The sequence below is a fragment of the Callospermophilus lateralis genome, chromosome 9 (genome assembly GCF_048772815.1).
Source record: "Callospermophilus lateralis isolate mCalLat2 chromosome 9, mCalLat2.hap1, whole genome shotgun sequence".
Taxonomy (NCBI): Eukaryota; Metazoa; Chordata; class Mammalia; order Rodentia; family Sciuridae; genus Callospermophilus; species Callospermophilus lateralis.
In genome coordinates, this window is record NC_135313.1 from 65,191,480 (window position 1) to 65,207,448 (window position 15,969).

Consider the following 15,969-nt stretch of genomic DNA (forward strand, 5'->3'; position numbering starts at 1 on the left):
AAAATATCTCATTGAGAACATAGCACTTTTGAAATTATACTACATAACAATATTTTTGAAATTATACTACATAACAATATTTTTGAAATTATAAGAAAGGTCCTTTAAAGAAATATCATTAACATATGAATAGAATCACTGTTAAATATGTATGTGTGTGTGTGTGTGTGTGTATATATATATATATATATATATATATATATATATTACTATCATACATATTATAATATCATGTATTTCTATCATATGTTTGTACATATGTATGTACATATTGTTACATGTGTGTATGTATACATATATGTGTACATATATACATATACATATATTACTTTGAATATGAAAAATATACATATATTACTTTGTCTATGTATGTGTATGTGTGTGTATATATATATATATATATATATATATATATATATATATATATGGTACTTTGTAACAAATAAGCCCAAACGTTAGTGGTCTACAAAAAACAATAAACATTTATTAACCCACATTTTCTGTGGATCAAAATTTTGAGAGCAATTTGGTTGGATAGTCTGGCTCAGTGTCTTTCATGACCCTGACAAAGTGTTAGCATTTGTTGATTTGATGGTAGAGAGTTTGTGTCATTTATAAGTCTCTTTAGTTTTTCCATGTTTTTAATTTTTCACAATTTTAAATAAATATGTTTGAAAAAAGTCTCTTTTTAAATAAATACTTATATATGATTACCACCCTCATTTTCCCCGAAACTCCTCTCTGCAATCCGCCTCTGTGTGGTTGAGTACTCTGGGCCTCGGTTTCATTATGTGTAATACAAAGAGGTGAACAGAGCTAGCACAGACACTCTCGGTATGTTCGCTTTTCAGTCCCCAGAGAGCCCTCTTTCCCTTTCTTGGTTTTCTTACCCGAATCCAGTAACAACCCATCCTCCTTTTCTTTAAGTCTCCTTTTCCGAAGAGTTACCAAGAAGCATTTGATCAAGACTTGCACAATAATCAAGTTTGCTAAAAGTTCTAGGAACTTTTTTGGCTTTTTCCCCCCCTATTTATTTTCTAATGACTCCTTTTTTCCATTTCCACTTACCATTAAAGTCCTACATTTTCATTTGCCATCTCTCCCCTAGAAGAGGTGTAGAGAGAAGGAAGAGCTACCAGGAAGGATGCTCCATGGAGCAGGGGTGCCACTGCGCTCTTACCTGGGCATCAGATCATAACCGTATAATCTGGGCAGGGCAATGAGTGGAACAAGTTGTATTCTGCAGCTTCGTTAAGAGTAGCTCTCAGTCATCCCTGTGGGAAGGGAGGAGGAGAGAGATGCAGAGTGGGTGGGGAGAGGGCTGCCCAGGTCAGAAACTTCTGCAGCATCCCGTTATCAGGAGGAGAGTGCTTGTGGCTGGGCAAACTCCCCTGGGAAACCGCCCCGGACTGTGAGGACCCAGAGTTCAGGTCTATAACACAGCAGTGGGTGAAGACAGTCTGGGAAGCCAGCGAACCGGCTCCCTCCAGCCCCTCCCTGTGCGCGGGTACCTCGTGTGTATGCAAGGCGGTGGGGGAGGCTGGGCAGGCGAGAGCCTACTGCACAGCCCCAGAACCTTCCACTTGCTCAGGATCTCCGCGCAATGGGGTACCAGGGACAGCCGCCCCTCATCCCGCTGCAGGTAAAACTGGCAACTGGGTCAGGCTCTGAAGCCAGTTCCTCTGATTTCATTCATGCTGCAACAGGTCAGCTACATTCATCTGGGGTCTTAGTTTAGTGAAAAATTCTGCAGGAGAAAACTATTCTCCTTAATCTGACTTAATCTGACTTTCTTCCTTGGAAAGTACTTTTCAATAACCTCTTTATTTCATGCAATCTCATTGCTGGCTCCCCACAGACTCTGTACTCTGGATTTGCAAGGATCAGCTGGGGCAGCTGCAAACTGACACTTGAGGATGGAGTTGTTTGCAAATGTCCGTTGAATTACTATTAAACGCTATACGTTATTATCCTCATAATTAGTTTATTATAGTTTTTCATATTACTTATTACTACTAGTATCATGGTAGAATTTTGCATTGGATATTTGTCTGATATTTTCCAATTTTTCAAGCTAGTAAATATTTGTTTAATCACCATTTTAATCTATTAAAATAGAGAGATCTAGATGACAGAGAAACCCTTGTTTCTGAACACGAGAATACAAGGAAATCTTGTCAGTCTGCTGCTGTTTTTAATGTTGTCAACTCGATTATAGGATCTGGTATAATAGGTAAGTGTTCTGTGTTCTGTTTGGTTTGGTTTGGGGTTTTAAATTAAAAAGATAAAATCTAAGACTCAATATACTGCTAGTATTCATTGATTGTTTTTTAAAGGAGAAAGTGTTAACTAAGAAAATTTGTAATTTTCTTCCAGAAAAATCTTCCTTTATTTTTATCCTGCATTGTAAAAATATGCCTCCAGCTATTTTATCCTGAGGATGGAGTTGAGATTCACACTCTTTCCACAGTTGATAGCATTCTCCACATACATGGTGGAGTTGCACAAGCAAAGGGGCTGAATTTTGTTGTTTGTTTTGGGTACTGTGGGTACTGTGGGTTGAACCCAGGGCCCCTTTACCACTGAGCTACATACCCAGCACAGCACAGCCCTTTTAATTTTTTTCTTTGTTCTTTTCTTTCTTTCTCTTCCTTCCTTCTTTCCTTCCTTCCTTCCTTCCTTCCTTTCTCTTTCTTTCTTTCTTTCTTTCTTCCTTTCTTTCCTTCTTTCTCTCTCTCTCTCTCTCTCTCTCTCTCTCTTTCCCTCCCTCCCTCCCTTCCTTCCTTCCTTCCTTTCTTTCTTTCTTCCTTTCTTTCCTTCTTCCTTTCTTTCCTTCTCTCTCTCTCTCTCTCTCTCTCTTTCTCTCCCTCCCTCCCTTCCTTCCTTCCTTGACCTTGCTAAATTGCTGAGACTGGCCTCAAACTTATTATCCTCCTGCCTTAGCCTCTGAAGTTGCTAGTATTACAGGCATATGCCACCAAGCCTGGACTTTTTCTTTCTTTCTTCTTTTTTAATAGGCTGCCTGATCAATTGATTATATTGTCTGATTCACTTCTTTCTTATTCATGAAGTGTCAACCATTACTCAAATCACCTTCAAACCTTTTTTTAAATATTATTTTTTAAATATTACAAGTAGAAAAGTTTAATGTGAAAACATGAAAAATTAAATCCATACAATATTTCCTTATCTGTCTAAATGATGTTAGATTTTAAAGTGCAAACTTGTGATGTGTTCATTTTAAATATCATTTAATCAATAACACAGTTTGTTCATTGTTCTTAGCAGACGAACCAAATAATCAATTAAAATAAAGAAACAGTTCATATTTTCCCATGTTTCTGAGGCAAGGAAAAAAATTCTGAAAAAAAGTGCATTGTATTATAGTAACGAAAAGCAGTTATTATTTTCAGTGTTTATTATTCTTTTCATTGTTTGAGAACATTCCATTTCAGAAAGGGCAAAGAAAACAAAATAGTGCAAACTGCATTATTCATTGAGAATACAACTTTTTACTACAAAGTTTTAATAGGTTAATCTACTGAAAATTTTATGCTTATCTGTCTTGAGTTACTTTTCTTCCTTTTTCACAAGTTGAAGTTGATATGCTTCTTTATTTTACTTTCATCCATATATGGACATTTACTTAAAATTATACATGATTTGGAGGTATCTGAGATAAAGCAGAAGAAAGTAGGGGCAAAACTTATGTAAAATTCTGCCTCCATGTACCATGGAGGTATGGCAGTTCTGTGTAGCAGGGTTCTGGAGTTAATTGCTGATGTGCATGCTTTAAGTTAACCCATGCCAGCAACATTTAAAATACTACTTAATTATGTTCAGCAGCCTTTTTAAATTATATTTTTCAGAAAATAAAACATCTGTGTATAAGCATTTAAATTATGTTTGTTTTGAATATTTTATTTTTCATAATCTAAAATAGTTCACTTTCTCCAAAAAATGAGACATAATTTTATATGTCTCCTTTAGCTTCATAAAAAACACTTTTGCATTCACATTTTCTTCCCTTTTATCTATATGGTTGCTGCATTTTGATTCCAGGGTGAGTCTTTCTTAATATCCCATAACCCTTCTTTGTTCCTTATTATCCATGTAAGAAAGGGTTTGGGGCCATTACTACCCATATATTCCAGGAAAATGTCATCCTCACCCACATTATTTGTGGGAACTGGCATCTATTTTTCAAATTTTCTGTTTTTTAATTCTTATTTCATCATCTCATAAATTTGCTGTCTTGACATGTTCCTAACTTAAAAGTATTTTTTTCTGAAATAAGTATTAATATGCTACCATTTAATTTTAGGACTGTATATTGCTTACAACTATGTCATAAATATATGAATTTAACTTAACATTACATACAGGAATTAGAGGAATTTCTGTATTTCTACATGTCTTATTAATGTGAGGGTTGGGGTGTTTGTGTTTTTCCAGGATTGCCTTATTCAATGAAGCAAGCTGGGTTTCCTTTGGGAATATTGCTTTTATTCTGGGTTTCATATATTACAGGTAAAAATGCTATATAATTGCCTATTGCTGCAACTTAAATTGTGCAATGATTCCTTTACACACAAAATAATACTCTGCAATTGAATTTCCTTATTAATTAAGAAGCATATCAAAGGATTCTAAAGAATTTAAGCATTATGTCTGAGGGGATTTACTTTTCATCCTAATCCTTTAAACAGATTAGAAGAAGTAGAAGAACATTATATACTACCAAGCCTAAATCCTATTCATGTGCCTCTATCACTTCATCCAGAAAGCAATAGATGGGAAAGTCATTTGGAAGGTTGATTAAGGCTAAGAAAAGATGATGCTCTCAAAGTTCAGGCAGCCAAACTTGAGGGCAGGTGCCTGTGAATGAGGGCCCCATCAGCTGTGTTTGTGCAGGTCCACCTGGAAGCCCAGAGCTCAACCAGCAGGGTTCCCCTCCTCTACTGCCCCCCCAACCCAATCCCTGCTCAGTGCTTGCCACTGCCTTTAAATGCAGCAATAAGGTGCTTCTAAATCCCTTCTCTTCTGCTCCCCTCTCCATGCAACATGTTCATTAACGCCCCCGTTTTGCCACTCCCCATCTAAATGCAGGCTGTATCACTCATAATCATCTGCTCTTCCTGTTTTTATCCCAGCCTGTCATCCAACCAGCTCACCTTCTAACAAACACAGCATCTTTCCTCCACCTTAGGATCACAGAGAAAAAGGCAGCTGTTCTAAATAGACACCCCCTGTAATAATCACTACTGTGGTGACCACTTTGAGTGGTGACCTAGTATCCTACTACTAGCTAGTGCAAAAAACTCACTGTACCCTGTCTGCAGGGTGGGCCTGGGACTCAAGAGCTTCACCTTCCTGTGAGATTATGACTCCCACCATACCCCCAACTACTACTGTCCTATAGCCATCAGCCCAGAGCTGACAGAAATCCAAAAGCCAGCCTCTGCCTCCCTTTTACCTCCACAAGGTCCAATATGTGACATGGTAGGAGCTCCATAGTTCTACAACCACAGGGTTGGGGCGCGCTGGTCTCAACCAGGGACACATCCTTGCAGATTTGTCTTCTCTATCTTGTTCCTCTACTCCAGTCCTCCTGGAGCTCTTGCCCCAAAACTTCTGTCTCAGCTTTGCATCTGGAAGCCCTAACCAAGATTCCATCCTTTATAAAATCTCAGATTCCCAAGGCCAGCCCCCAATACTGCTATTTTTCCTTGAACTGAGAGGCAGTAAAGCATATAATAGATAGCAAATTCAAAGACACAGAGTTATTGGACCCCTTTCCTCCCTGCCATCTTCTCCCCACTACCCTCTCCCAAGACCTAAACTACTTCCAATTCTACAGCTCTTAGTTTGTGGCTTAAAACTCATTACCTGATGGCAGGGGACCCACAATTTTGTGCTCATTAAGATTTGCTGGTGTGTAAAATTTGGATTGCATTTATTAAAGCACGTATCACACTAGAAAAACTCATTCAAGAGATTTTTTTTTAAATTTCCTGTTTCCCAGTCAATCAGCACTGACAAGCAATTTCCACCCAGGCCTACAATAGCTTAAATGCACTGTAAACATTTACATACACTGTCAATCAGTAGATAGAAAAGCCAAGCAATATATATCACCTGAGAATTCAGGACTTAAGGAGAATGAACAGCTTACTAAAATCGGATCATATGATACATGAATAAATGATAAAGTAAGTGACTTTCAAATAATGATACATATAAACCCATGACAATGACTATGAGTTGTCCTTTTCAAAATCACATATTACCAAGCTCGTGGAAATTACCAACTTACTCATGTACTTGCATAATTCAAATACTTGAATAATTTTTTACAAAGGATTATTACACAAAAGCCAAATAATTCATAGGTTATAATTCACTTTGTTTCTTGGGCTTTGAAAGCAAAATCTACATGTAGAATATAATTGGTCACATATACATAATGGTTTAAAAGAAAATTTGCCTGTTAAACAACTTTAATTCATTCATGGCTTATTTTTAAATGTGCCTATAATATATTTAAAGGGGATCAAAATATTATAGTGATTGATACTTGAAATACCTTAAACTTTTAAGAGAATATATGTATAGCCTGTATTTTATAAGCAGACAAAAGCATTTATATTCTGTGGACTTAATTCTTAAAAATTGTTAACTTTAAGCAATACATTTTGAACTTTTATAAAACTCTCAACGTTCTCATCTCAAACATACAGTTTTTCCCCAAAACCTTCACAGCATCTGTGAAATTGGTTGCCTCCTCTCAGTGACTGACACCCTCATTGGTTCTCTTCCGTGGCCAATAAGTAGATGTTCAGTTTTTTGTGCTTCTAGTGTCTGTCTACTTTCTGATGAGTCCTGCTTATTGCTTAAGAGTTATCTTTCTAAAACAGCCTCATATCGGCTACTGCACCATTTTAAACTCTCTACAACCCTGTAATAATAACAAAAACAAAAAAATCATTGCAATTAGATTCCTTCATGATTTGGTCACTGTATTTTTACTCTCATTTCTAATTACTTAATGACCTGTCACTAATACTGTCACATTTAGACCTTCTCTTTTAGCAATTCTGGACAATCTCATTCCCCACATGTAAAATATGCTTTTACAATGCCTTCCTGATGCTAGTCCTCCTGCCTGATATTCCTTTTATTCTCTACCTGGAAAAATCCTGTCTTTTGTCCTGCAAGGCACTATTTAACTCTTCAGTGAAGACATTCCTGGTTTTCAGTAAAGGAAATAGAATTAATTGCGATATGCTTTAGGCATGAATGATAGTTTAAAGTCTCATTTCTAGGTCATTTATCACATTAAATGAGAAGCAAATAGATAAACAATTAGCAACCCTAGTATACTGAATTAGTTAATTTTATCAGACATGTACAGATCACCAATGTGCTGGGCATTGATATACTGCACCCAGTAGAGCAGTGATGAACGATATCCATGCTGTTATAAGAGCTCACGATGTAATGTATTAGACAGAAAACACATAATTATAACACATCATGAAAATACATGGTGATTAACATAGCCTCAATAGAATAAGCATATTCTGGGAAGGAGGAGATGTCCACTGAGTGTTTATGGAAAAATGTAAGTTAGTAAAGAAAATGGATGGGTACTCTAAGCAGATAGAAATGTGATTCAGTATGGCTAAAGTGTAGGGCTGATGTTCCTAAGTGGAGAGAGAGGAAGTTGGAGAGGTTGCTCTCATGTAAAGATAGTCATTACCATTTCCTGAGGACTGGCTTTATGATGAGCATAATAAAACCACAATATTAAATCCTTCTGTCCCCATGCGGTAGGTATTCATGTCTTACTTTTATGAAGGAAGAAATTGTGACTTCACTAGATTACAGTGGTTTATGCAAGATCTGCAGTTACTCGTGACAGAGTTGGGATATTAATTTAAGTGCATGGATTCTGGTTCCAGTCTACCACGTCCTGAATCCTGGATCTTCCATTTCTAGCAATGGGGAAATCAGCAATTTACCTAAACTTCTAAGCCTCACTTTTCTCATTTATCAAGTTGTAATAATAATAACACCAATTTAATGATTGTGAGGATTAAATGAGTTAATATGCAAATCTTTGGGAAGAGGACTGGCTTACAGAAAAGCATTCTAAAAGTATTGGCTACTATTTTGTTGTTGTTATCATTAATATTCAACCCCCACAATGATTTTTTTTTTCAACCACCATATGCAACCTGTTAAAAATAAGTAAAAATAGCACAACTTTTCATTAATTTAGTTAGCCTGTTGTTGTGGCTTGAATGTGAGGTGTCCCTCAAAAGTCCACAGTTGAGACAATGTAAGAATACTCAGAGGAGAAATGATTGGGTTGTGAGAGCCTTAACCCAGTGAATTAATCCCCTGATAGAAATTAACTGAGTGGTAACTGAAGTGGTAGGGTGTGGCTGGAGAAGGTGGGAATTGGGGCGTAGCTTTGGTCTATACATTTGTATCTGGCAAGTGGAGACCTCTCTCTCTGCTTTCCGATCATCATGTGAACTGCGTGCCTCTGCCATACTCTTCCACCATGATGTTCAGGCTCACCTTGAGCCCGGAGGAATGGACATGGCTGTCTATGAACTGAGACCTCTCAAACTGTGAGCCCCTAAATAGGTCTTTGCTCCTTTACAGTTGTTTTAGTTGGGTCCTTTAGTCACAGCAGCAAAAATAATAACTAAAACACTTCTCTAACATATCAGACATTGTGGTAGACATTTAAACTCCATGATCCTTATATCATTCTTCAAGATGGGCATATTGCTTTGCTTTACAAAGACTCAAGAAGGGCTGCACAGATAAACACATATGGTTTTTCTGCCCATGAAAGAATTTTATTTTTATTCAAAGTACTAGTGGATAGCCCTGGAGAGTTTAAAGTAGAAGGCTGATTAGATTTAAACTATGGTTAGATTCATTTGGGGGAGGGGGGTTGTCAAAATTTTACTGGGGACAAGTTTGGTGAATGGGAGAACTGTAAAGAGGTTATTGCAGCAATCCAGGAAAGAAATTGTAAGGCCAAAACTCTATAGTAAAGGAGGTTAGAGGTTAATAATTAGGAGATATTAGTCAATATTTATGATACAACAGTTACTGGATTTGGGGACCAAAGTTTATAGCAAGTAATGAATACTGAAGAGTTTAGGAGGAGTCTCAAGTTTCTGTTGATATTTTTCACCAATTGGAGAAGCATGGTTGAGGAATCAAGTTCCAGAACAAATGCACAGACTAGCATTTGGACTTTTTAATATTGAGATGCCTATAACATCTTGAAGGTAAGACTTGTATTAGGCAGCTAGATATAGAAGTGTGGAGTTTTGAAAGGTCTGAACTGGAAACACAAATTTAGGTGTTACTAACATGTGCATGAAAATTGAAACCAGGGATGTGATAAGGTCACAGGAAGACATCTTGAAGAATGAGCAAAAATTCCAGGGATACAGGGTTTGAAGCAGAGTCAAGAAACTGTTGAAAACCAGTATAAATGCCAGAATGGTAGGAGGACAACCAGGAGAAAGTGCTGTCACAAAGACTGAGGCAAGATGGATGAGTTAAAGGGAAGTGATAACTAGAAAGGGGAAAAAGTCAGAAAGAGCAAGTGATATTGTAGATCGGAGGAGGAGAAAAGAAATTATATTCATCAACTTGGAAACTGTTGATCTTGTGGAAAGAAGCTTCAATTATGGGGAGAAAATCAAGGTGGAAACCATACCACAGTGATTTGTATTTTCTAGTTTGTATTCTAATACTTTTCCAAATTACTTAGAAGATAAAAAGAAATTGCCATGATGGAAATATAAGAGAGATAGATTAAAGAGTGCCAGGCCAAGGGCCATGCTGGTGGTCCATGCATGTAATCCTAGCTATTAAGGAAATAGAAGCAGAAGGATAGCATGTTCAAGGACCACCCGGATAATTTAGCAAGATGAGAACCCACACACACAAAAAAAAAAAAAAAAAAGAAAGAAAGAAAGACTGGTGATGTAGCAACCCTGGTTTCAATCCCCAGTGACTCGAAAAAATAAAAGGAAATAAAATAAAGAATCAGTACCACACCTTGTACATGTCTTTGTACTCAATAAAGCTATAGTGTCCTTCAGTAAAAAAATAAAAAATAAAATAAAATCAATCAATCAAGTTAAATAGAGAAAGTAAGTTTTAAATGTAATTTCTATTTTTTTTTATTTTTTATTATTGGTTGTTCAAAACATTACATAGTTCTTGACATATCATATTTCATACATTTGATTCTATTTTTAACTTTGATTCTAAAATTGGAACTGGAATTCCTAAAATGTGAATTTTTAAAATATTCTTAACCATGATATATAAAAAATTAAGTTACTTTGTTATAAAACAAATACTCTGAATCTCCTAAAATTTATTTTCTAAAATGTCTACAGCACGTCCATTCTCAATATTTGCACATTGACTATGTATGAAACTCTTAAGTCCCTGTGTTCTGTTGCTTGAAGAGTTGTCACATTATGGTAACAGTGGTTACATTGTTGGTTGGAAAAGTAAAATGGAATCCTGACACATTGACTCCAGTCTGTATCCCTCTTCTACCCAGTTCACTGTCTGGATATGTTAAGTGCATATGCAGCCTGATTAAAAAATATGTCACTAAAAACATGACCGTTCATGAAAGGTAATTATATATATATATAGTCATGATAATGCTATACCATTAAACGTTTTTTTAAAAAAATTCCCTTTATCTCTGTGATAAGTCAAAAAAAAACATTTTTATCAAATGTATTTTGATACTTGTTTAATTGTTTTTTTTTTTTTTGCCACAGACTTTTCCCTTATTTTGTTGATAAAAGGAGGGGCCCTTTCTGGAACAGACAGCTACCAGTCTTTGGTTAACAAAACCTTTGGTTTTCCGGGGTATCTCCTCCTCTCTGTTCTACAGTTTTTATATCCATTTATAGGTAAGATGATTATGAAGATGAATACTACAATGATTTGTATTAAATAGTTACTTCTGAATAAAAACATTTTAATAATCATTTAAGAATCATTAAAGAAAATTAGCAGTTGAAATATTTTCCAAATTAAATGTTTACATCTTCACTAATTTTCTCCTTATTTTCTGGTCCTTTTGGTCAATTCTCTGAGTGTTTTTCCAAAATAAAATGACATTGATTTTCATCTAGTTAAGGTTGGGCTTTTCTTATTTGGCAAAACTATAGAATGTTTTGTAATTAAAAGTGAAATGAATGAGAGACATAACAAATTTCTTCTAAGGCTCAGTATATTTTTTTCTTTGTTGTGAAACCCTAAGCATTTGTAAAATGATGTACTAGACAAACATGCTATCTAAGATTTCTATGACAATGGTGAAAATGCTACCTGGCACTACTATTTTTTTTCTTAATTATTTTTGGTTGTAGATGGACACAATACCTTTATTTTTATTTATTTATTTTTATGTGGTGCTGAGGATCGAACCCAGGGCCTCACACATGCCAGGCATGTGTTGTACCACTGAGCCACAACCTCAGCCCCTACCTGGCACTTCTTAAATGGTAAAATGTTAATAGAAACCAATGCCCAAATAGACTTCATTTTTTAAATCATTATCACAAAAGATATTGTCCAAATGTCTAACTGCATATGTTTCCACAAAAGGTTAACATTGTATTTCTCCCAAATGTCTTACAATTTCAATTGAAGAAATACTTTGGTGCCTTCAAAATTTACTATTATTATTCTTCACTTTAAGCAGTACATGTATTCCTGAAAAAAGGTTTTGAAACTGAACTTTCATACCAAGATAAACTGCATTTTAAATTTTAAATGACTACCAGAACTCATTATTTAAAGGTGTTCTGAGGAAAATCTATTTGTAAATTGAAAATTTTTTTGTAATGCAAATTGATATTCTACCATAAATCTGTTGAATAGTTATTTTTATGGTGGCTCATATTAGTAATTATAATATATATTTTAAAAGGTAGGATTATGTCAATTCTTGGAAAGTAATAACTGATTACATTGAAAATATTCAAGATGAGATGTGTGGTGGTTTATTAATGACTATTATTTTAATTATATTTTTAGCTATGATAAGTTATAACATAATAGCTGGAGATACTTTGAGCAAAGTTTTTCAAAGAATTCCTGGAGGTAAGTGAAAATAAGACTTTTGAAGAATTAAATTGCTTCATTTTATATGATTATATATATAGTTAATGTGTTTCGTTATAATTTATAAATAAAATATTTGAAGGTGGAAGAGTTGGTTTACTTCAGATATCTTGCAGTTCCCATGACTGATGTTGATCCTAATTTTTGATCTATTTTTATACATAGTTTTTATTTAGCTAATTAAAAACTTTGTTATTCTTCATATACTTAGAATAGTCTACATTTTAAATTCCTTATGTTTCATATCACCGCTCTGTGGTAACATTTTTCACATCCTATTTATACTATATCTTTTCTAAAATAGTTTCCCCATTATTTGTATCAATCTATAATTTAATACAATAAAATTAATCCTTTTCTTAGGGTAGATTCTGTGAGTTTTCACAAATGTTTATAGTCATATAATCACTGCTACAACAAAATACAGAACCTTTCCATCACCCTCCAAAGTTCTGCCCAACTCCCTCTAGTGAAAAGAGTCCTCATCTCCAGCCCCTGGCAACCACTGACTTGGTTTCTCTCCCGGTCTTTGGCTTTTCTTCAGAATGCCATGTAAATGGCATCATACAACGTGTATCTTTTGAGACTGGCTTCTTTTCCTTGGCAGGTGTGTTTTAGATTTGTCTAGATCTATAGTTGTATCAGTAATTGGCCTCTGAAGGGGCTTTCCATTTTATGGATATACATAAAACAAGTGTGTCTTTCACCCAGGAGAGGGACATTCTCATTATTTGCAGGGTGAGATGGTTACAAAAAAGTTGCTACAGTATTCTCAAGCATACCTTTACAACATGCACCAGGATCCCACTTCCTGTTCAACATTTCACCATATCATGGTTATTAAGAATAATTCAGAGACCATGAGTCTATTTGCTTTGAAGAGCAGAGAAACTGATTAGGGAACTACCAAAATAATATGAATATGAAATTTTATAAATTCATTTCAGGCCTAGTATACCCATAAGTTATTTTGTTTTTGTGATTTATTTCTATTTTTACATATGTTTAAAATCATTTTCATTTAGGGATAATTTATATTATTTCAGTCATTTTTTTATAATTAACTGCTTGCCTATTTAGTTGTGTAGTTGTGTGACCAATGTGCTACTTGTATCTCCAAACACTAAATATTATTTGTTGTATTTTAGTTGATCCTGAGAATGTATTTATTGGTCGTCACTTCATTATTGTGCTTTCCACGGTAACCTTTACTCTGCCTTTGTCCTTGTACCGAGATATAGCAAAGCTTGGAAAGGTAAGTTTTACATATTAAATTGATGTAGAAATGAACCTTGTTACCAGCATTCATTTTGTTGATCTAGCATCTAGTTGGCAAAGTTCTGAATTATAGTACTCTTTTTAGTTTCTTATAGTGTTTTGTGATTATGCTAGAGTAAACCATGGTTGAATCATTAGCTTGTTTGGGGGAACCAATGGCTAAGTAGTTGATGAATGTGAACTAAATATATTCTTCCTGTTTCTTTTTCAAAATAGATACCCTAAGTGGTATCAAACAACAGGTATTAAATTTAGAAACATAAAGAACTATATTTAAAGCAAGTTTCAATTATTGGGAAAGTGTTCCATGTTTAAACAATTCAAAACTAAACTAAGCATCACAAAGAAATGAGAAATGGTTGAAGAGGTAATTATGTTTAACCTGATTTAAACATTATGCAATATATAGATATAGTATACATTGTGTTGTACCCCATACAGCTTTTATGTTTCCATGTAGTAGCTAAAATTTTAAAAATAAAATAAATTAACCTAGTAGTAAGCATGAATCATTCAATGGCACAAAATATTTTTATTTGTAGATTATAATGTCTTTTATGCCTTTTTCCATTCAGTAAATTTAAATGTCAATGTGTTGATTCATCACTTGTTGAAAATTTGGCCAATGTTTTATTCTTATTGCTAAAGATAAATACTGAACTCTTTCTAGGGAAGCCGAGCACATAATTATTCTACTCATCACATAAGCTCATTTGCGTAAACTAGACTTTCTGACTGTATTTTATACCCTCACTCTCAAGGATATTTATATTTTGCCCAAAATATCATTGGTGCTGTCTCCATGATTCCATGCATTCTGATGAAGAATATTTTAAAGGACTATTTATATGATACTTTTATATTCTATTTCGACAATTCCAACAACTGACTGAATTTTACTTTTCAAAGTGAGGTTTGCTATTATATACCCAGTGATGAATTCTCTCTTTCCACTTTAAAGTGAGGGTAGAGACAGTATTCAAGAGTATTCTGGAACTACAAGGGAATGATATTGGCCAAATTATGTTGTCATATTGGTTACATTGTGTGGATGTACAAATATTTAACAAAGAATCCCACCATTGTATACAACTATAATGCACCAATAAGAGAAAAAATATTCTTTCCACCATATCTTCCATCCTTAACAGTCATTCAGAAATAAATAAGAGTACCAAAATGGGATTTGTGTGTGTGAGTGTGTGTGCGTGTGTGTGTGTGTGTGAATTTTCTGAATGATGGAACTGTTTTTCATTTTACATGTTCAGTGTAGACAGAAATATTATCCAAGAACAGAAATCAAAGTCCTCATGAAAATAAAGCTACTGATATTTATTCTATTATTAATATTTGAACATTTCCCTCCATTTAAAAATTTTAATATTTTATTTATCCCAATACATCCAAAATATTATTTCAATATGTGAGCTATATGTTATTTTTTTATTTGTACAAATTAGTTAGACATGACAGTAGAATGCATTTTGACACAACATACATAAATAGAATATTCTTCTGGTTGTACATGGTGTAGAGTTATACCGGTGATGTAACATATACGCACATAGGACAATAATGTCCAATACATTCTACTATCCTTCCTATTCCCATGCCCCCTCCCTTTACTCTCCTCTGTCTAATCCAAAGTATCTCTATTCTTCCCTACCCTTTCCCCTTGTTTTATATTAACATCCACATATCAAAGAAAACATTTGGCTTTTTGATCTTTGGGATTGGCTTATTTCACTTAGCATGACATTCTCCAGTTCCATCTATTTACCTGTAAATGGCACAATTTCATTCTTCTTTAAGGCTGATATAATAATTCATTGTGTATATAAGCCACATTTTCCTTGCCCATTCATTTGTTGAAGGACACCTAGATTGGTTTCATAGTTCAGTTATTGTGAGTTGAGCTGCTATAAACATTGACATGGCTATGTCACTGTACTATGCTGATTTTAAGTCCTTTGAGTATAAATCAAGGAGTGGAATAGCTGGGTCAAATTGTGATTTCATTTCAAGTTTTCTGAGGAATCTTTATACTGCCTTCCGTAATGGTTGCACCAATTTGCAGTCCCACCAGCAATGTGTGAGTATACCTTTCCCCCCCACATCCTTGCCAACACTTACTGTTTCTTGCTTGTATTCTTGATAATTGCCATTCTGCCTGGAGTGAGATGAAATCTTAGAGTAGTTTTGATTTGCGCTTCTCTAATTGCTAGAGATATTGAGCAATTTTTCATATGTTTGTTGATCAATTGCATTTCTTCTTTTGTGAAGTGTTTGTTCAGTTCCTTAGCCCATTTATTGATTGGGTTATTATTTTTTGGGGGGGAGGGTGTTAAGTTTTTTGAGTTCTTTATATATCCTGGAGATTAATGCTCTACCTGAGGTGCAGGTGGTAAAGATTTTTTCCCATTCTGCAGGCTCTTTCTTCACAATCTTGATTGTTTCTTTTGCTGAAAAGAAGCTTCTTAGTTTGAATCCATC

At 34.8% G+C, this 15,969-nt stretch overlaps 1 protein-coding gene across 2 annotated transcripts in view; it reads left to right on the plus strand.

The window, feature by feature from the left end:
• Positions 1 to 1,603: 1,603 nt before the first annotated feature.
• The window catches only part of Slc38a11 (solute carrier family 38 member 11), a 49,184-nt gene continuing 34,818 nt past the window's right edge, over positions 1,604 to 15,969 (plus strand). Inside the window, exons 1-6 of one of the 2 annotated variants that reach the window (XM_076866458.2) lie at positions 1,604 to 1,642; positions 2,119 to 2,233; positions 4,456 to 4,530; positions 10,845 to 10,979; positions 12,112 to 12,177; positions 13,347 to 13,453. In XM_076866458.2, the coding sequence (XP_076722573.2) occupies positions 1,604 to 1,642; positions 2,119 to 2,233; positions 4,456 to 4,530; positions 10,845 to 10,979; positions 12,112 to 12,177; positions 13,347 to 13,453 (537 nt within the window). Of the gene's footprint in view, positions 1,643 to 2,118; positions 2,234 to 4,455; positions 4,531 to 10,844; positions 10,980 to 12,111; positions 12,178 to 13,346; positions 13,454 to 15,969 lie in introns of those variants that run through there. The other variant, XM_076866459.2, reaches the window with a different exon arrangement.